Source organism: Cibotium barometz, chromosome 59 (assembly GCF_041138505.1).
Source record: "Cibotium barometz isolate CiBa-2024 chromosome 59, ASM4113850v1, whole genome shotgun sequence".
NCBI lineage: Eukaryota > Viridiplantae > Streptophyta > Polypodiopsida > Cyatheales > Cibotiaceae > Cibotium > Cibotium barometz.
The window spans coordinates 7,945,964-7,967,510 of NC_141104.1; the positions used below are offsets into that span (position 1 = coordinate 7,945,964).

General features: G+C 49.5%; 1 protein-coding gene across 7 annotated transcripts in view; it reads left to right on the top strand.

The window, feature by feature from the left end:
* LOC147605445 (urea-proton symporter DUR3-like) overlaps nt 1–21,547 on the top strand; it is a 120,895-nt gene that overhangs the window by 67,846 nt on the left and 31,502 nt on the right. For all 7 annotated transcript variants that reach the window (XM_086793601.1, XM_086793600.1, XM_086793606.1 and 4 more), the window contains 5 exons: nt 3,475–3,562; nt 3,668–3,810; nt 3,931–4,018; nt 4,119–4,231; nt 4,472–4,664. In XM_086793601.1, the coding sequence (XP_086649727.1) occupies nt 3,475–3,562; nt 3,668–3,810; nt 3,931–4,018; nt 4,119–4,231; nt 4,472–4,664 (625 nt within the window). The remainder of the gene's footprint in view (nt 1–3,474; nt 3,563–3,667; nt 3,811–3,930; nt 4,019–4,118; nt 4,232–4,471; nt 4,665–21,547) is intronic.

Consider the following 21,547-nt stretch of genomic DNA (forward strand, 5'->3'; position numbering starts at 1 on the left):
GCTTCTCTCAGAGATGGATCAAGGGAGCTCCATGCATGTATCGTGATGCCCACAGTAGAGTTCTTGTGGTGATAGAGGAGAGCGGTTTCAGATTTCTCGCTCAGTACGACAGGGCTGCCCATTAGCCCCTTTACTATATATCATAGTTGCAGAGGCCATGAGCATTTTCTCCCCTCCACTGCTGGTATTTCAGGATTGAGGTTGCCTCTTCGTAGTCAAGAGGAGTTGGTTGACTTTGAGTTAGCTGATGACACACCCCTGTTTTTGGAGGCTTCACATATATGCTTATGTTCCTTCTGGGTAGCACTAGAGGAGTTCTGTTTGGCAACAGGGGCACTCATTAATTGGCACAAATCTGTTGGTTTTTTGGGTTAGTGATTCACTGAGAGTTGATTCGGGTGCAGAGCTTGGTTTTACTTGGATCAGCAGAGGATGCACTGCTAGATATTTAGGATGCCAAGTTGGGATTGATATTTCTCCTGCACAACAGTTTGCTCTGGTACTTATGAGTATCTGGAAGAAGCTCCTCCATTGGAGCTCCAGGAGATTAGATTTAGCCTCCAGAGGTTTGGTGGCTACTCACGTTTTGCTTGCCTCAGCTTGGTTTATTGCCTCTTGTTGGTGCTTCTCTCGTGTGTGCATTGGCCAATTGCGGAGATTGATCCGCAATTTTCTCTGGTTGGGTTTCGATGGCACCTCAGACACTCGTGCCAGGGTAGCTTGGCTCACATTTATTCAGCCCAAACGAGAGGGGGGATTGAATTATATCGATTCGGATGTTCAGTGCAAGGCGTTGCTTTGCAAACTTGTGGTCAGAGGTTTCCTACCTCATTGGGAGAGCTATGATAGTTCTCCAGTGATACAGCGTAGATATTGGCATAGACTTTGGCACTCATACAGAAGGAGCCAGATCTCTCATTTCTCTTGGTTATTCTTACATGGTGGTCTCCCCACCAATCAATGGAGATCAGTTTTCGGTGTAGCATGTTCCTGTCCTAGATGTGTGGCAGATTTTGAGTCTGAGAGAGGATGCTCTGCGAGATACCTTGGTTGTCAGGTGGGCGTTGACATCTCCCTTGCACAATAGTTTGCTCCACTGCTCTTAAGCATTAAAAGCAAACTTTATCACTGGAGTAGGAGGAAGTTTGACTTGGCCTCTAGAGCTTTGGTGGTTAACCAAGTTTTGCTAGCCATGGCTTGGTTTATCGGTTCGTGCTAGATTTTTCATGAGTGTTGGATTGGCCAGCTTCGTCGCCTTATTCGGAACTTTCTTTGGTCAGGGCTTGATGGAAATGCACACACCAGGGCCAGAGTTGCTTGGGAAACCATTATCAGGCCTAGCAGGAAGGGGGATTGAATATCATTGACCTGAGGTGCAATGTAAGGCTTTGCTTTGTAAGCTTGTGGTTAGGGGCTTTCTTCCAGGCAGCACTGAGCCGTGGAAGGACTTTGTCATGCAGCAGATCATGAAGTAGAGAGTATTTTGGCGGAGATTGTGGCATTCTTATAGGAAGCCACAAATTTCCTCCTTTATCTGGGTTTCTCTTCATGGTGGTCTGGCCACCAATTAGTGGAGGTCTGTTACTGGTGCTTGCCCAGCATGCCCTAGATGTGCAAGAGTTTCGGAGTCAGTTTACTATTGTTTATGGGAATGCAGGGAAGCACAGAGGGTTTGGTTTGCGATTGCACACCTCTTTGGTAGGATTAAGAGGGGTGCTATCATTTCTTTTTGCTTTATCATTTGGTTGACATAGTCTGGGCCTTAGCTGAGATTCGAGGGGACTGACAGGAGCTTGGCCATTATGGTTAGGCAAGGAGTTACTCGGCAATGTTGTCTTCAGGATTTGCCACTTTCACTCTTTGTCCCTCCGGCATAGAGGTTAGACAGCTCTTGGGAGATTATTGCTAGCATCTCAGCCTGGAATATCTGGAAGGCTAGATGCACTGAGGCCATTGAGGGTACCCCTGTTCTTGTTTCTCAGTGTCTGTAGGATTTGGAGTGATATTATTCACACCATTGTGGCTACCTGGGCCAGAATCCAGGGATCTTCGAGGGCTGCGGAGAGGAAGCGCGCCCAGTTTATGAGAGAGTGGGACATTGGTATCTTTTTCACATCCTCTCATTCGGGACCCTATTGGCAGAACATGGCTTCTAATTGGTTGAGATCTCCACCTTGCTTGGTGTGAAATCTCCATTTTGTAAAATTTTTTCATGCTTAATAGAAGTCTTGTAAAAAAAAAAAAAAGAATCCTTTATCCTTGGTCCAAAGGTGCGTCGGTGGGGAAGATGCCAATAGGCGGTTGATGAGGAAGATGCCAATCAGCGTGCACGGTGCCTTTAACGAGGCGTGAGCCTTCCTCTTTTGGAGGTTCTGCGATGTGGACCTCCAGCTTCTAGCATCTTCAATGGCTTTCTTGGAGGCTACCACTTCAGTCTGCTATAGCCACCACGGGCGCCCACAGTGTGACTGTTTGCAGCCAGGACATCCTCATTGGACTAGTGCAGCTGGACCATCTGGCGGCCTTTGTCGGGGAAAGTGGACGGCTGCCATGGAGTCCTCTGAAGGGGGAATGCCAAAGGGAGCCAGCTTCTGCCGATAAAGCACAAGTGAACATATTGGCCGTGACAGTGGAAAGGGGGAGGCAGAAGGGAGGAGATTGGAACCGTAAAAAAGAAAGAAAGCGGGAGGAGGGCGAGGGTGGAGCAGAGAGAGAGGAGCGAAGGAAGGGCAGCCGAAACAGCAGCGGCTGGGAGGTGGGAGACAAGGCAGCAAGGAGCGCAGGTGACTGGGAATGCAGATGGAGGCGGTGATGGCTGGGAACGCAGGCAGAAGACTAAGGTGGGGGTGACGGGGAAAGGACGGAAGATGCGGTCAAAACAGAGGCAGGGAAAGGGGAGTGAGGGTGGAGCAGAAACAAGAGCTGAGGAGAGGGGAAGGTGGGGGCCGCCACTAGGGGACATAGTGCTACGAGGAGGGCGAGGGCTGGCAACAGCAGGGGGGCGAGCAGAAGGAGAGTGCTAGGCTGGCACACAGAAGCCAAAGGGGTAGGGCACGCAGGGCTGCAGGCAGTGGCCGAGGGGGCGGGTGGTGGTGTGCGCTTGTAGGTCAGGAATGGGGAGCTCTAAGCTTCAGTTGCTCTTTTTCCAGTCAAACTCTCATTTCCTGAACTGTGCTAGTAAAACCGCCCAGTGGACTCATTGAAATCCGGGCAATGTCCACACTAGGAAACAGGTTCACATATGCATGTCATTTTCAAGAAAACATGCTTAATGCAAATGCACTATTGACTAGACAGTCTCCCATTTTTCAAGCTTTTACATCAATAAGTTTAGAAGAAAGGGGTCAAGGTGGATTTTTTGACAAACATAGGGATTACATTTGTCTCAAGCTTGTATCCACCAAAATGCCTTTTCCTAAGTCTTCAGGTTAAGGACACAAGTCTCTAACACCATAACTGTTTTCTGTATTCTAGGTCTTTTTATACCTTTGCTATGTGAACAACATTCTCACATGTGTCACTTTATTCCTAGGAGCTGGAAACGTTCTTGTTGCTTCTACTGGTAAGTAGCTCTTTGCATGGGTCGTCCCGTAGTACTCCCTTATTGTTGACATAGCTGGGGCATGATCACAAATCAAAAAGCCACGTGCTTTCTACTTGAGTGCAGGAATGAATATGTATGCGGCTCTTATGCTGGTTCCCATGAGTGTGGTGACTTACACTGTCCTGGGAGGTCTTAAGGCTACGTTTACATCTTCGTACTTGCACACTGTCGTCATTTTCGTCACTCTAAACCTATTCGTTTTCAAGGTACAAAAATATAATGCTCTGGTATGCCAGCTGGCATTCTTTTGCCAGCAGGGGCACTGTGTGGTAGTCTTCACATGTACATGCAGGCTGTGATTTGTCTAAAGGGTGCTACCTGGGCAGGTGTATGCATCAGACCTATATCCTGTGGGGAGCATCCAAAGGGTTTGGAGGAATCTTGGGACCTATGCTAGTGTGGTACCTGTGTCTGGTGAATGGTTGTTAGTCATGTTGATATCTTTCATGACATGTTGTGATGCTGTAGAGTTTACAAGCTCTAGGTTTTATTCTCTGTCCTATTTCTCTAACAGGCAATAAAGATGGAAGCTATATGACCATGTATAGCAGAGGTGGTCTAGAGTTCGGCATCCTGAATTTGATTGGTTCCTTTGGAACCGTCTGGTCTGACCAAGCTTATTGGCAGGTCTGTGGTGTGCAATTTCAGATATACCTTGTCAATTTCAAGTGATTGTTGTGGTCTGAGATGTTTATACCCTCTCTTTCTAGATCAGGTCATCCTTTGTAAAGACCTCAGACTTGAGCTTGTTTTAGCTTTGATAATTTGTGTAGATGCTTATTGCTTATACACTTTACTGTAGCAAATTTTCCCACAATTCTTTGCACAGCTGAAGAGCTAATCTGGTTGTTTTGGATGTGTTTACAGACTGCCATTGCAGCTAAACCAAAAGCTGCATTTAAAGCATACATTCTGGGTGGGCTTTTGTGGATCCCTATTCCATTAGCATTGGCGACATCACTTGGATTGTCAACTTTGGCTCTAGATCTCCCTGTAACAACAGATGAGGCAAATCAGGGCTTGATTTCTGTGGCTGCAGCTCAGCATGTTCTTGGAAAAGGCAAACCCTTCTATTTTTGTCTTAGCTTGAAGTAATAGTACATCTTGGGGCTACTTTGTCACATTCATTGATGACTTTTCTAGATTTTCTTGGGTTCATCCACTAAAAGAAATGTTCATATGCTTTCAACATTTTGTGTCTATTGCTGAGAATGAGACCAATCTGAAAAATTCAGACCCTACGTACTGATGCAGTCAGACATGAAAAAGGATAGCAATACAGGAGACACAAACTGTGCCTAGATGGCTATTACAAACATTGCAAGACAGCTGCCTTTCAACTTCCATTTCTGGTAGATCCAAAGCTGGTTCAAAACATGCTTTTGGGAATTATGTCGATTATGGCCATGTCAGTGCATTGTGCGACGATGAGGTGTGTGTATCGTTTGAAGATGCACATGTTAATCAGCATTGGATGAGTGCCATGCAACATGAATATGATTCCATACAACATAATGACACTTGGGATTTAGTTGACTTGTCCATAGGCAAGAAAGTTATTGGCACGAAATGGGTTTTCAAAGTCAAAAGGAAGTCTGATGGTACTGTTGATTGGTACAAGGACAGACTTTTAACAAAGGGATATGCCCAACAGAAAGGCATTGACTATGATGAGACTTTTTCTCCCACTTCTAGGATGACTACCATAAGGTGTGTTATTGCTTTGGTGGCTTATTCGGGATGGAAAGTGCATCCGTTTGATATCAAAACCGCTTGATTTGCATGAAGAAGTATATGTCTTGCAACCCATTGGTTTTGTGCGACCTAGTCAGGAACATGAAGTAGGCAGGTTAAGGGAGGCATTATATGGTCTTAAACAAGCTCCTAGAGCTTGGTATGAGAAAGTCCGTGCAGACTTATTTGGAAAGGAGAGAACCCCCTATGTTCGGAAGGATGGAGAGGATTTGATTGTGGATGGCATTCTACTCACGGGACCTAATGATGATAGTATTTCAGCATTCAAATCTGAATTAGATTTGTCATTTGAGATGATAGATTTGGGTCCGTTGCACTACTACTTGAGTATACAGTTTATCTAGCATGGTGATGGCATTGTTATATTGCAATCGGGCTGCTAAAGAGGTTTAAACTTGAAGACTCGAAGCTTGTTTTCACTCCTATGGAACCAAGTGCTAGGCTGAGTCCTCATGATGTTGGGGAACCATTTGATGCCATGATTTACAGCTAGGCTGTTGAATGCTTGATTTAAATATGCAATACAAGAGTAGACATTCAGTATGGTGTGTGCTAACTGTGCAGATTCATGCATAGCCTAGGATCTAAGCATTGGCAGGCCATGAAGCATGTCTTCAGGTACTTACAACAGGGCACCCAGTCTCTTGGATTATTCTATGGTGGGGGAATGATATTCACTTTCAACGATTCAGATTGGGTTGGTTGTTTTGACACCCGAGTGTCCCACTAGTGGTAATTGCTTTAAGCAACCACAAGAGTGACCACCTTATCTTGTGATGTTGAGTACAAAGAAGCATTCATAGCAACAATTGAGTGTGTATGGCTTAGAAGACTATCAGCAAGTCTTCGAACTCGTATTAAGCACATTGAGGTGCACTACCATTATTTCAGAGATAGGTTGCATGCAGGAGAGATCAATCTTGCTTATGTCTCTACACACGACAACATTGCAGATCCGTATACCAAGGCACTACCCTTGGAGATGTTTGAAGCTTTCTGAAAAGTTTGAAGTTGCTGGGATTTGTGAGATTTATAGTAGTGGCCATGTGAACTAGGGACACCGGGGTACGTTTTATCTTCACAACCCCACCCCCCCCTCCCCCCCCCCAAAAAAAAAAAAAGCATGAACGCACGCTTTTAGAGTGTGTGAAGTGACTTATCAAGTCACTCACTTTTGTAATTGCACCCTTGTCTCATTATTGTGTGCATCGCGTTGTTTCACTCTCTCTCCTTGCGTGGTGGTTTTCTTAACCACCCTTTTACTAATTATTTGGCTCTCCACACTGAGTGGGTAGAAAAGGTACAACTGGGTTTTCTCTGACCCTCCTTTTATGAATTATTTGGCTCCCCACTGGGTGGGTAGAAAAGGTACAACTGGGTTTTCTATGACCCTCCTTTTATGAATTATTTGGCTCCCCACTGGGTGGGTAGAAAAGGTACATCTGGGTTTTCACACAGATACTCACCTGCTGGAAAGTCTAAATGCATCTTACCAAAAATTCTAAGAACCCACACATTGATGAAGCCTATATGCATCATTGTAAATTCCAATCCACCCAACCCACACATTTTTTGAGAATGCAAGCTCGGATGTGCTTTGTGTGCTTCATTGCTAACCCTAAACCTAACACTCTCTTGCCTTAGTCACCCAAGCCACTACCCTTCGTGTTGGTGAAACGGAGGGTACTGGCCTCAGAAGTGAATACCCGCCACCAAATTGGTAGTGCCTGTGGATATTTCCAAAGGCAATGTCTCCAAGTCCTATGGGGCTCCATTGTATGCAGTTTGCAGGGCGTCCTTTGGGAGAGCTCCTGGCCGTGGAAGATGAGGGCTCCAAGTCCACCGGAACCTCGCAGGGTGGGCTTGGAGCCACAAGAAGAGGGTCATCTTCTGCAGCTAGGAGCTTTCCCAAAGTTGCTGCTAGAAGTCCGAGAGGAAGGTGTGAGAGTCGTCCTATGAGTGCCTAGGGGTGCACTCGAAAAAGGCATGTTAGGTGTGGGTGACCCGCTTTTTTGTGGGGGTTGGCCATGACCACTTGCTGGGATCCCACCAAAGTTGAACCAAGGGGTGATTCTCCCAAAGCCACAGACGCCATGATGGGTTGGTCGAACTTTGAGAGGATAGGGATCGATATGCCATCTGCAATCGTGGAGACCTACCATCCTCACTCTGTGTGGGAGGAAGGGTAGTCCTCGTCATCGGTGGTGTCTAGGTAGCATGGGCGACCAAAGTCGCCAATTGAAAAGGCCATCTGGGGAAATCCCCCCTTGCATGGAAAAGACCACCAAGGGGGCATCATACTGTGAGAAGAAAGCTACCCACGCAGGGTCATATTGAGAGGATAAGGGGTTGCGCCAATCCGGTGGGGTGGCAAAGTTGATGGTGAGGCTCAGATACCGCCATGGACTCCCGACAAGCCATCCTCGGTAGCGGAGCCAAGTACCCATTGCCTTGGGCAGCCCAGAGCATAGGCAGTCCCACAGAATTTGTGAACGAGCTTGAAGGTAGTGATCAGAGGGGAGGCGAATTCCACAACAGTGGCTATCAAAGATGCTCCTTGCAGGAGGACAGCTTCTGAAGGGAAGGACGGACAAAGGGCTACCGAACTACGGACGAGGCTGCCAGCAAACTTGTCCCCAAAGGAGGGACAAAGCTTGAAAAGAGTAGGCGCTGAGAAGATACACCTGATGCCCGGGGGGCACTGTCCATTGAGAGATGGGGTGCAGGATGAAATGTGAGCAAGGAGGGTGTCCTTCCATGGATCTCCTCTTAGCTGGAGACCACGGACAATGAGCTTCCGAAGAAACCACAGCTCTCAGTCACAGGATCCATGATGCCGAGGCCTCCCTTCTAACAAGGCTGCACCACCTTGGCATGAGCCGCCCTCCCACTGCTGCTGGCTGACAAGTTCTTAATGAGCTGCTGGATCTGTCCAGCCGAGAGAACACCCAACATGAAGCAATGTTTTACATGGTGGCTAGGACTTGGTTGGTCACCACTACCTTGCCAGCCAATGAAAGTCGTGCCGAACTCCAGTATAGCAGCTTCCTCGGAAGAAATGTCGAGGCCCACATGGCAGCTGAGATGGCGACCCTGGGAATCCACTGAAAGGCCTCAACCGGATGCCAAGTTGGGGTGGGAGATGGTACCGATCCAAAAACGAGACGACTTGTGCGAGTTGATGTGGCCACGTGAGACGAGGCAAAGCTCCTCAATCGCAGCAGCAAAGCACTCTAGGTTTCCTTGTGCATGAGAGAGAGAGAGGCTGTGGTATCATCCACGCGAACACTGCATCTAGGAGCTGCTCCAGGGTGCGGATGGAGAGGCTAAAACCCTGAAGTCCGGTGTCCTATGCCCAGAGGAAACAACATTGCCCTCCACTATGAAAAGAAAAAGAACAGGGGCTAGGGGATAGCCCTGCTGCATTGAGAGATTGGGAGGCGATCTCACATTTCCTCTATGAGAACTTGGCTGTGAGCACAGGAGTAGAGGGTGGAGACCCCCCAAATCCAAGAGGCTGAGAATCCCATCTCTAGCGTAGTGCCCTCTAAGAAATCCCTAACCACTTTGTTGTAAGCTTTCTTGAAGTCAACAAGGATTGCCGCCTCTCCCCTCCACTGCGCGGATGCAGTCGCCTCCAAAAAGGTGAAAATGTTATCCAAGATGCTCCTATCCCAGATGAAACGTGTTTTGGTACCATGGATAAGATCTGGGAGGTGGAGCTGAAGGTGCAAGCTGATCGCCTTGGCAAGGATTTTGTAGGCAATGCTGAGAAGCGTGATAGGGTACCATTGACAAATCTCCATCGGACCCCTGCCCTCTTTGGGAATGAATGAAGGCTCTCAGTTAACCACTTTGGGAGGGAAGCTGTCTGCATGACCTCCTTGAAGGCACCCTTAGGCCAGCCTCCAAGAGGTTGCCATGGTGCAAGAATAAGGAGATTGGGAGTCCGTCCTCTCCAACGCATTTCGAGCGGGATAGAGCCTAAAGAGCTTGTTCGAGCTCATCCATCGTGAAAGGGGAGTGAAGAGACTGCTGAAGCCCAGCCATCATGACGAGCTGAGTGTGCTGCCAAACCGGGTTGTGTGCTTGGCTTTGGAGTGAACTTGATGGGTTGGAAACTTGGATGAGAGAAGCTGTCTGTATAAAGCGGAGGCAATGGCATCAACTTGGGAGGGCTCCGAAGTCATTGTGCGCTTTGGCCCTCGAAGGCTTTCCAAAAAGCAGCTCCAGGGCCAAAAAGCAAGGCCTTGAAGTTAGAAAAGCAAAAGCTAAATAACTTTGACAAAAGTTGCGTAACATTTTATTATTGAAAAGCAAAAAGGGAAATAACTTTGACAAAAGTTGCGTAACATTTTATTATTGAAAAGCAAAAAGGAAAAATCAAAGAGTAAAAAGACAAAAGAAAAGCATGGATAAGCTTTTAGCAAAAAGCAGGGTCCTCTTCAAGTATAAGAGAAGCATGAGCCTCTCTTGAGCATCAAGTTGGAGAACAACCTCTTCATCTTTAAGGGGTTGCCGTCTCTATTGAAGCTTAGAAATTATCTTCTTGATCATGAACCAAACCATGGTGTTTTTCATCGTTGCCCACTGATTCAGAGCGCTTGCGCCTTCATTGGCTGTAGTGCCACATCATTATTTGTCTTTATGGCTGTATGGATCTGTACAGCCGTACGGAACTGTATGGACATGTATGGAGCTGTATGAACTGAAAATTTCCTAAAAATTGCTTTTTGGAGGTTTTCTATCGCAGGTTTTATATTAGTTTTCTTTCCAGAAAGAGCTTTTTCATGATTTTCTTCATCGACAAGGCTGTAGGAGTTGTGAAGATTACTCATGGGATAAGCAAGTGATTCTTGGACTTGGATTTGGATCTTGGACTTGGACTTGGACTTGGACTTGGATCTGGATCTGGACTTGGACTTGGACTTGGACTTGGACTTAGATGTTGACGTAGACTTGGATTGGAACTAGAACTTGGACTTGGACTTGGATTGGAACTAAAACTTGGACTTGGACTAGAATTTAGAATTTGAATTTGGACTTGGAACTGGGACTTGAACTTAGACTTGGATATGAACTTGGACTTGGATTTGGATATTGGATTTGGTACTAGTCCGGTGAGAGATACTTGTGAGTCATCCTCATGGTGTGCTCATCATAAAGTTTTTGTGCATAGACCTCCTAAAGGCTAGGATTTGTCATGGGTGTGGGGGTTCTTTTTTCTCAAGAATGCGCCCAGCATTCGAGTATCCTTACTCAAGGAGAGCTAGTATAACTCTTGTTCATGTCTAGCAAGAAATGCACTTCTCTTCTTGTAGGTGAGTGCATAAAAGATTTTTTTGCATCTCACATGTTGAGATCAATCCATGTTCTCTCTTGTGTAGGAGGTAGATATTCGTGGCTCGTGGCTTTACATTCCTCATCATACCACCCATTTTGAGGGTGAGAGCCTACCAACAAACTGGTTGAGGAGCATGTGGTATAGGGAAAGCTAGCGTGGTGGAGTCATGAAATTTGGGATGTGACTGTGGATATGGGAAGGGAGAGGTCCAAGGATGAAAAATTTCTTGGAGAGGTGGTCATCATAGATGTGGTCTAGATCGTGGTGAAAGTGGATACAAGTGAAGGTAAAAGCTGGGGGATTCGTGTGTGGGGTAAGGCAGTGTATGAGATGGTGAATGAGAGGTAGGTGTGGTCAGCTTTTATAGGTGGGGGAGAGGGGGATGTGAAGTCTTGGACGTATGGCATGAGAGTGGGAGACCCCATAAGATAGTCCAATGTACTAGACTCGAGCCTCGTGCATGTGGGAAGCAAGTAAGGCTGTGAGACATAGGCCAATGAGATATCCCATTGTATATAATCAGCTCATGCATGGGCCCCATAGGAAGTGTCTCCCATATGTTGTAACATGTCTTGCGTCATGAGAGGCCTACTGCGATTCCATCTCATCCAGATCAATCTCTGACAACATGATGGCATCATCTTGGAAATCATAAATGCGGACCTGTTCCCTCCACGGTTCGTGCATTAAAATCACCCAACAAGAGAACATTCTCTTGTTGGGAAAACTATACAATGTCTACAAAGAACGGTGTATATGGGGACTCTCCCTTTGGTGTTGAGGCACATGTAAATGCCGATTTCTCAAGCGGGAAGTAGCATACTGCAATGTGCATCAATCTCAAGCTAGGCTTGGCTAACCATATCCACATGAACTAGGCCTCCTCATCCCGTCTAACCACTGTAATCATTTGACGCATGGGAGGCTGAAATAGGCATGCCACTCCTCAACCACGCACCCCTCCACTGTTGCGTGCTTGCCATCTAAAGGTTGATTCTACTCTTTGAAGGCGTTGATGAGTTTCTGTGTAGTACAATGCCATTGCAATTGCATATTGCCATATGGAGTTTGTTTGTGGTCTCATAGACTTGCGTTGTTATGCGGGGTGTTTATCTGTGATGATGACCATACCATCACGGTTAACTGCCCATTTGCTGTCTGTAACAAAGTGTGGTCTCATATGTAATAATGGGCCTAAGGCCAATAGACCATGCCCATGGACAATATCAATCAAATTGTGAAAAGGGTGGTCATGTATATATATACCAAAATAAGCCATAATTGGGGCGAGTCACTTGATAATGAGAAATTACTCTTTCCTTTCTTTAAACCTAGGCTAATCTCTCTAAGCTCAGCTAATCCAAGACTAAGCTAGGTTAATCTAGGATAATCTAGATGTTGCTTTCTTTCATTGGTATCAGAGCTTAGTTTTGATCCATCTTCATCTTCATTTCAAGAAAAATTGGGGGATTCTGGAGTTTCTTAATTTCTCTTGGGTTTCTTGATTTTCTTAGTAATGCTCTTAGGGTTTGAAGCCTCTTTTCTTGCCTTGTGGTGTAATGGCAGCCATGCCATGCCATGGAATAGGAGAGGGGAGGCGATGGAGTGAAGTCGGCATCTTGAGCAAGTAAAAACGGCGGCCGTTTGCTGCAGCATTCTCACAACGAGTTCGCGTTTCTTGCAAGCCTAGCCACCATAGTCATCAAAGCATGCTTTCTTGTGTTTTGTTCTCATGTTATAAGACAAAACATTCCAAATAGTTGTAATTAGCATGACATTGGCTCACTATTAAGGAAAACGGTTGCGCCAGTTGCTTACTAGGGTTTCATGAAGAAATGTTTGCATAAGGAAGCCTCATCTACCAAATTTTCTTCTTGATTGATTGCTTATACACTAATTGGTATCATAATGGCAAGATTAGCATCAAGAATTGGGGATTTTCATCAAGAAGCCCTAATTTCATACCATTTTTTTTTAAACAAGCTATTGGCATTCATTTGTGCCATTGAGTACTCTAATGATGCCATTATGCATTGACAAGCTCTCATATGAGTCCCTGAGAAAACCCTAGAGCAATAAGCTAGGGATTTTTGCTTCTTTTTGCCATTTGGATGCAATACATGATATTCGTGGCCATTTGAATAACAAATGATGGGATTATATGCTCCAATCATGCTCATGAATGCCATAATCACATGCATATGAGGTTGTATGTGTTTGATATGATTCAAATGGATGCTCAAGCTTACTTTTTTTTTTTCCGAGAAAAGATCCTTTCATTAGTTATGTAAAAAACGCCCGTAGGGCTACAAAAGAGATCTCTCCTGCTCCTAACAGAGAGAAGAGCAGTGAATACATCATGGCAGCCCGGGAGACTCTCCCTAGGTGCTGCAAAATACAAGCATCAGTCTAAAGAACTGAGCGGCTAAATCATACAATAGGGGGGGGGAAGAGCCAAACAGGTGGCCTGTAGTGCCAACGGGGGGATCTCGTGTGTAGGGTGTAGAACGGGCCGCAGCGCCAAGTGGTGTGAAAGGCCTGGCGCCGTAAGATCGCCTCATCCGAGTCTCCCCGGATGCGGTCGTACTGTCCTCGCAGGGTGTGGATCAACTCCTGCCAAATCCCCCGAACAGTCTCTGCTGGTGGCTCTAATCTCCCCTCAAAGGCCGTAAAGCACCGGGCCCTCCAGGTGAACCAGATGGTGAGGCTGCTGAGGAGCTCCCATCGTAAATCCCTCTCCTGTGTCCAGCTGGCGGACGAGAAATCCGGTGCCGGAACCAGGCGAGGCTGGCCCCTAATAAATCTGATGGCCTGACTGCCCTGCTCCATCTCATAGCCCATAGCAGGCCTTGACGAAGTCGACCAAGCAGCGGCACCCCACGTAAACATATCCTCTGGAGAGAGGGGGGCCAGAATACGCAGCATCCTCAGCCAAATCTGCTGTGCCTGAGGGCAGTCCCAAAGGCAATGTCTCTGTGTCTCCATAGGGTGGCCGCATCGGACGCAGGCCGCCGGAAGACCGCTGTAAACAAGCCAAGTGCCAACTGCTGAGCCCCTGTGGGCGACCAGCCACCACTGAAAAGCTGAGATCCTGCGGGCCTGTCGACTAGCCCAGAGCCGAGCCCAGAAATCCTCCAGGAACTCCTGTGATAGTCCCTGCAATCGCCAATGCCCCGCTGCCGCTGGAGAAACCGTCCTCCTCGCCGTCAAAATATGCCGTCCCAGCCGAACAGTATACTGGAAAAAGGTGATCTCTGTGGCCTCAAGGGATGCATAAGGATCATGCCACTCGTACTCCCCGGGGTCCCACTGTAGCCGGGCCAAGGGGCGCGCTGCATATGCCCATATGCGCCAATCCGGGAGCACGTCAGCAGGGTCGGGGTCAATATGCCACTTCCGAGAAGCGGCAGCCACTACCGGAATCCTCTGAAAGGTGCACTCTGCAACCAAAGGCGACTCCACCTCCACTCTCTGGAGTCTGCCCTCATCCTGAATCTCATAATAGAGGCATCTGCCATCCTCAGTGCTAGCTCTGACAGCAATCAGGATCTCCAACTGTGTAAAGGCTCCCATCCACCGTGGGGCCACTGGCTCGAGAGGTGTGAACCACTCCTCTGTAAGTGCCTCCTGAATATCATCCCTCATAATCAACCCCCCTCTGAAATGACTCAGCCTCTCCACCTGGGTCTCCTCTGGTAGACTGCAGAAAGCGTGCCAGTCTCCAAAACTACGAGCTGGGCCTGCCGCTAAAGGTCCCCAGGCTAGACGAGGCCGAGAACCCAGCATATGACCCTGCTCTGTACGAACCGCTGGGCTCCAGATGAGCGGCTGCCTGGCCCGCTCCTCAACACAAGAAGGAGGCCGCTGAGAGAGCCCCGGTCTCAGCAGCTCCCAAGCTCTCAGGATACTCAAAGCAAATCTGTCCTCCCATCCTCTACTGAGGCCTGTCCTCCTCATCTCTATGAAGATCCAGCGAATCTCTGGTGCCCAAGTACCCCCTGCAGGAGGCGCCCGGGCCTGCAGTCGCTGCAAGAGGAGCTCTTTCCAAGGCTCAGCGCCTGGAAGCAACCCCCGAACAATAAGCTTCCCCAATAAGGCTCTACTCTGATCGATTGGATCTATAATGCCCAAACCGCCATGAGCCAGCGGAAGTGTAATCACTGCCCATGCAACCTTTGCCCGAGCTGGCTGACCGTCCCGCCCAGACCACAGAAAGTTCCTGATCAGCCTCTGTACCTGGCTGATGCAAGAGCTCGAGAAAATCCAGCAAGACGTAATGTACCACATAGTCGCTAACAGCACCTGATTTGCCACCACCACCCTCCCTGCCAAGGATAGTCGAGCTGTACTCCAATACAATAGCTTCTTCCGAATGCTCAGAAGAAGCGGGGCAATCTGCTGCTCAGGTGACAAATCGAGGCCAATCTGGCATCCCAAATACCGCACTGCTGTGCCTGGAGGGATCCATCTAAAACCGGGGTCCGGGCTCCATGCCGGAGTGGGAGCACTACTGATCCAAAAGGCCACTGTCTTGCGCCAATTGATCAATGCTCCCGAAGCTGCACTAAAAACCTGGAGCGACTGCTCTGCCCGAATAAGATTGGCCTCTTGGCCATGCAAAAATAAGCCCGTGTCGTCTGCAAACTCAGCATCAAGCAAATCCTCCCCCCGGACTGGGAGCTGGAGTCCTCTCAAACCAACCTCCTCTGCCGTCAAATACATACTCATAGCCTCCGCAAAGAAGAGAAAAAGGAAAGGGGCGAGAGGACACCCCTGACGGACTGATTTGGTCAGCTGAAAACTCGGCCCCCGACCTCCTGCAATCAGCACCTGGCTGCGAGCTGTGGAATACAAAGCTGCCACCCCTCTGATCCATCCTGGCTCAAAGCCCAGGCGTAGCATAGTGCCCTCTAAGAATCCCCAATCAACTCTATCGTATGCCTTCTCAAAATCGAGAAGCATCACGACCAAGTCCTCGCCAAGAAACCTAGCTCGGGCCGTCGCCTCCCAGAAAGTAAAGATGTTGTCAAGGATACTGCGCTCCTTGACAAATCCTGTCTGAGTAGCATGAATCAACTCCCCCAGGAAGGGCTGGATCCTCAAACTCAAGGCCTTTGCTAAGACCTTGTAGACAGTATTGAGGATCGTAATAGGCCTCCAATGCCGAATGTCATCCGATACTCCCTCCCCCTTGGGGATAAGATAGATCAAGCCCTCTGAAAAGCTCTGCGGCATCACCCCAGTGTCCAAAACATGCTGAAAGCCCCTGCGGAGGCCTGGCCCCAAAAGGTCCCAGTAGCGCATAAAAAAGGCCGGCGTCAGTCCGTCCTCCCCTGGGCAACTATGTCGCGGCAGGACCCTCAAGGCCTCAGCAAGCTCAATCTCTTACAGAGGCGCACCTAGAACTGTGCGCATATGGTCTGTGACCCTCCTCTGCACATGGGCCCACACAGTCTGTCTGCACACATCTCGATCCTCAGTGGCTGGCTCCGCTGAAAGCAGGTCACTATAAAAAGCAGTGGCAATGGCTCTGATCTCCCCGAGCTCAGTAGCTATCGATCCATCCGGTCTACCAAGCTGGCGAACTCCTGCTCGCGCATGACGGGGTCCAGTGATCTCAAAAAACTCCCCAGTCACTCTATCACCAAGCTGCGTCCACTGAGAGGCCTGACGACGATAGTAAAACTCATGTCTCTGCTCCTCTACCTCTCTAACCTCCTCGCGTGCCTGGCTCAGCTGGGACGCCACCCACTCACATGCAGGCTGCTGCTCCTGAAGGCGCTGTAGCGAAGCAAGGCTGCGTCTCAGCCGTTGCTCCCGCTCGCGAATCTCTCCCAGTCGTGTCAAAGCTGCAGCATGTAGAAAAGAGCTAAGATCAATGAGTCCCTGGGCACACTGGCCCGCTGCATCCTGGTCAGAGCACTGACTATCATGCCAGATCCTCTCAATGTCCTCAGCGAGACTGGGATCTGCAAGTACCCTCTCTGGGATCCTCAACTGCAAGTTGGGCTCCCGTGTCCCCTCCTCCAATGTCAATATAACTGGCGCATGATCTGAAAATGAGGTGCCAGCAAGAATGCCGACGGAGCCCCCTCGCTCCCCTAACCAATCGCCCACATAAAAGCGATCAATCCGAGATAGATTAGTCCCTCCCTGCCGGCGATCCGACCGAGAGAAACTAAGACTGTCCTGAGCCCGGGAGAAAGCCCCATGCTGCCATGCATCAGTGATCCTCAGTGACATGCGAAACCGGTCCCAAGCTGCAAGCTCCGTGCCATGCACTGTAACATGACTGCCTCCCACCCTATCTGCTGGGTCCTCGAGCATGTTGAAGTCTCCCCCAACACACCAATGTGCGGCCTCTGGCAATGCATCTGTAACCTGAGTCCAAAACTCTGCTCTGGCACTAGCATGATTGGGCGCATAGATGTTGAGCACACCCAATAGCTCATCATGCATCCTCAGAATGACATACTGTGCTCTACCAGGCACAATGATCCCTCGATCCACAATGGCCTGCCGCCATACATCTGCAATAACCATGCATACTCCTCCCTGTCCACCCAAAGGACCAAACCCTGCAGACCAAAAAGTGTCCCATCTACCAGGCATCACCGAACCATATCTCCGGATCCTGCTCTCACCCAAGTGGTGCTCCTGCATCATCAAAATGTCAATGCTGCCACCAACCAGGCATCTCTGAAGCTCCTGCCTCAAGCAACCTCGATAGCGTATAAAGTGTGCTCCGCCAAGGCCCTGTACATTCCATGAGATGATCCTCATGGATGCCCTGCTGAGGTGGATGCTGTCTCAGCCGTACGGCGGGCCTTCGCAAGCGGCTTGGATGGAGAGTAGTCCCCATCCGAACGGCTGCGAATCTGCCCACCCGGTGTACTGCAAGAATCCCGGATCAGGCGCCAGTGGTTGTGGCCCATGGCGACTGCCTCCTGCTCTGACAGAGAAACCTCGTGTATACTCACATATCCAGGGTCGCGCGCCAAGTCTGCCACTATGCGCACGACCAAATGCCGAATCCCTGAGGTATCCACACTCTCGGGATCCAAGAAAAAATGAGCCAACTCCCAAAGTCGGCCTATCACATCAGTCACCTCCAGATCGCTCATGTGGTGAGAAAACTCAACTGCTTGAGTCTTCAAAGTGCTGAGAGCGAGCTCTAGAGTCCACTCCCGATCACAAGGTCCACATAGAGGGAACGAGAAGGCCACCGCTGAGTCTAGTGCCTCCTCCCCGCGGGCCGGAGGTATCACTACATGAACTCGAATGGGTGCTGGCTCATGGGGGCCCTCTGCTCCAAAAAGCCGTGTAAAGGTATAATCAAAGGCCTCCGAGCGCTGTCTAATGCCAAGGCGACTCAGCCGACTGCGGATAGATGAAATCCGTGAGGCCTCAATCGGCATAGGTCTCCTCTGTGATGCTCGAGCGAGGTCAGTGCTCAGCGCTCTCCGGACTGCAGGTGAGCGCCAGGGAACTGCCAGGGTCTCCCGGGAAGGTGAGGCGGGCGGAGGGGGAGGAGGGGGAGGCGAGGGAGGTGGAGAGGGAGCCGCTGCCGAAACCGGAGCGGAGGCGGGAGGAGGCGAAGGTGGAGACGAGGCGGTGGGAGGGGACGGGGGTGGGGGGGGTGAAGAAGGGGGAGCTGGCATCTCCTGGTCCTCAGTCGCTGCAGGGGTCTCCTCCTGAAGGGGAGCAAAGCTGTTCCTCACGGGAACCCAATGAGGCTGAGACTGGGGCTGCTGCTGCAGCGGTCTCTGGGCGTGCTGCTGTGGCTGTCTCCCTCGGCGGCGCCCCTGTCCAGGCTGCCACTCCGAGGTCTCTGTGGCCTAAGCAGGTGTTCCAGAGGCAGCCTGCCGAGCCGAATCTGTGGGCGGGCCATCAGTAGCCTGCTGCTGTGGTGGTGAGGGTCGGGGTCTCCTGCGAGGGCAGGCCTTGGCCAGATGACCGACCTGCCTGCAAATGAAGCACTGGTTCGGGAGCCCCGAGAACTCCACTCTCTGATCTATCCACCCCCCCCCCCTATCCTAGGTAGCTGAATGACCTTAGGAAGGGAGGAGATGTCAGATACCAACACTCTGACCGAAGGTAGCCCAGCTGCTCTGGCCACCACTGAAGCTGCTGAGGGGCCCGTCTCAAGAACCGAGCCCACCAATGCTCCGAGCCTGGAGAGGAGCGGAAGATACTCCCGGCGGAGACCAGGGAAACAAACTGTAATATGGAAGAGGCGCTCTCCCTGCTCCGCCGCAGCTGGGTCAAATCCATGCTGCCAAGGCCTGAAGAAAGCCCGAGCACCCCTGATGTCCAGAGGACTCATGGGAAGGACCTTGGCAACGCTCTGGGCGGCCTCGAACTCGATCTGATAATGTCCCCGGCCCAAGAGCTGTACATCCAGGATCTTGCCCACATCTGCTAGAAGGCGGGCCTGAAGAAGATCCCTGATCTCCCCTCTGCTGGGGCGAGTGCCGACTATACGGCAGATGGTGGAATGAGCCTGGAGGCGTTCCACCTCTGCGGTGAGGCTCGCTTCCTCTTCCGGCGAAAGAGAAAGCCTGATGGGGATGTCCTCGGGGGCGGGCGAGGGGGCTGCGGATGAGTCCCTCTGAGGCGAGGCGGGAGGAGTCTCCATCAGAGTCTGAAGCTCAGGCGAAGGCGAGGCGAAAACGGGAAACCTGCAAGAAACGGGGCTGCACACGAAGAGGCGGAAGACCGGAAGAAAAGGAAAGAAAAAAAAAAAAAACAGAAACCCCCCTGGGGGTGAAGAAAGGCACGAAAGAGCAGGGAGGGGGCGAAAAAACCCCAAGGAGAAGCCCTGGGGGGGGGGGGGGGGGGGGGGGGCGGCAGCAACGAGAAGGGGGGGGGTGGGGCACTGCTGAGAGGAGGCGGGCGCGAGCAGGCGGAGAGGGGGGGGACGAATCAGGCGAAAAAGGGGGGGGAGGGCGAATAGGCGAAGAGGGAGGGGGGGGGGTGAGTCGGCGCGAAGAGGCTAGGAGGGGGGGGGGGATGAGATGGCGAGAAGGGGGGAGGCGCAGCAGCAGCGAGGAGGGGGGGGCGCAAGCAGGCAAGACCGCGAGAAGAAGGGGGGGGGGGGGCGCCACGGCGAGTAGAAGGGGGGGGAGCAAGAAACGAAGGCGGCGGCGATGGGCGAGCAGCGCAGGGGGGCGAAGGCGGGAGCTTCAGCGAGCTGATTCAGGTAAAGAGTGCTCGGATGCTCAAGCTTACTTGTATGCCATGGTGAGGTCATAAGCTTGGTTGTTGGCTATTGGATGTGTTTCTTCATTGATGGAGCTATTCTACATGATGGAGACATGAATCAATGCTATGGAATGATATACGACATGCTTATGTGAATGCGCAATACGCATGTACATGGAGGTGTTGAATGCCCATGCTTTTGACATGTAAGGGGTATACATGTGTTTTGATTGGGGGTATACATGTGTTTTGATTGATGCCTTTGGAGCTATATGGTGTTGGAGAAGAGTATGCACATTATGATATTGGCATGAGTTCATGCTATTCTTGTTAGTGAACTCTCTCACATATTTGGATTGCAAACTTTCATTACATTCAATTTCAATTTCAAAATGCTTGTAGAATCTCAATTCGAAGTTCAGGAGCTTTTCAAAAGGTCAATTGATATTGTAAGATAATGCCGAAGGCCAAACCCAAAGGAAACTACAAGTCCTTGAGCATGAAGTAAGCACGTCGGATGCAAGGCAAGATGCCCAAGGAGCTATGCAAGAAGAGATCAATGGCAATGTCAATGAAAGGATGCATCAAGAGGCTAATGTGCCACATATGCCTAATATGCCACAAATGCCTAAGGATGGCGGAGACATTAATATGAACACCATGATGTACTTCATGCAAAGCATGCTTGATAAGATGGACCAAAGATTTCAAGTCATGGTGGATAAGCTTGATTCTATGAGCAAGGAGTTGCATGATGGACTTACTGGTTTCAGACAAGATGCGGATAAGGGCAAAGAAGCTTATGGTGGACCTATGTTGCATCCATAAGTACCAAACACCTTTCAACCAATGGGACCACAAGCTTATGGATCTTTTGTAGGAGCTTCACATGCAATGCATCGCATAGTCTTGAAGCTAGTATGAACCATGGTGATAGAAGTCATGGATCTATTCTTGGAAAGGAGAACTTGCGTCCATCATTGATGCATCAAGGTGGGACGAATGTGCCGAGTATGCCTATACATGGTCCTATGCATGGGTTCTCTTCAATGCAAGGAAGGAGTTTGGACAAAGGCAAAGGCATAGTTTTGGAAGAACCAATGGTGGATGAAAATTGGAATCCTTCACACATGAGTGGTTCTCACTTCAATGAGATGGGAGGTCCGCACTTCAATGAGATGGATTATAATCCCAATGGAATGGAATCTAGTCATGGTAGGCCATATCATTTCAATGAGTTTGGGGCCAGTCATGCTAGACCATTTGAGCATAGACCGCACGATCGTCATCGAGGTGGTGATGAAGACGGGTTTAAAGAAGTGAAGAACAAGATAACATTCATTAACTTTAAAGGTGAAGGCTTAACCAATGAGGAGTTTGAAGAATGGATTGATAAAATGGAGCTTTACTTTGAGCTTAGCTCTCATAGTGATAGGGCCAAGGTGTTGTTTGCTACTTTGCATCTAGAAAGCTATGCCCATGCTTGGTGGCAGCACTTAAAAACTCATCACTACTTCGGTGGACTTCAAGAATGAGATGAGAAGAACTTTTGTTTCAGCCCTTAATAGATCAAGGATGGTGGAGAAATGGAATGCTCTCACTCAAACGGGAAATGTCAAAGATTATGTGCACAAGTTCAT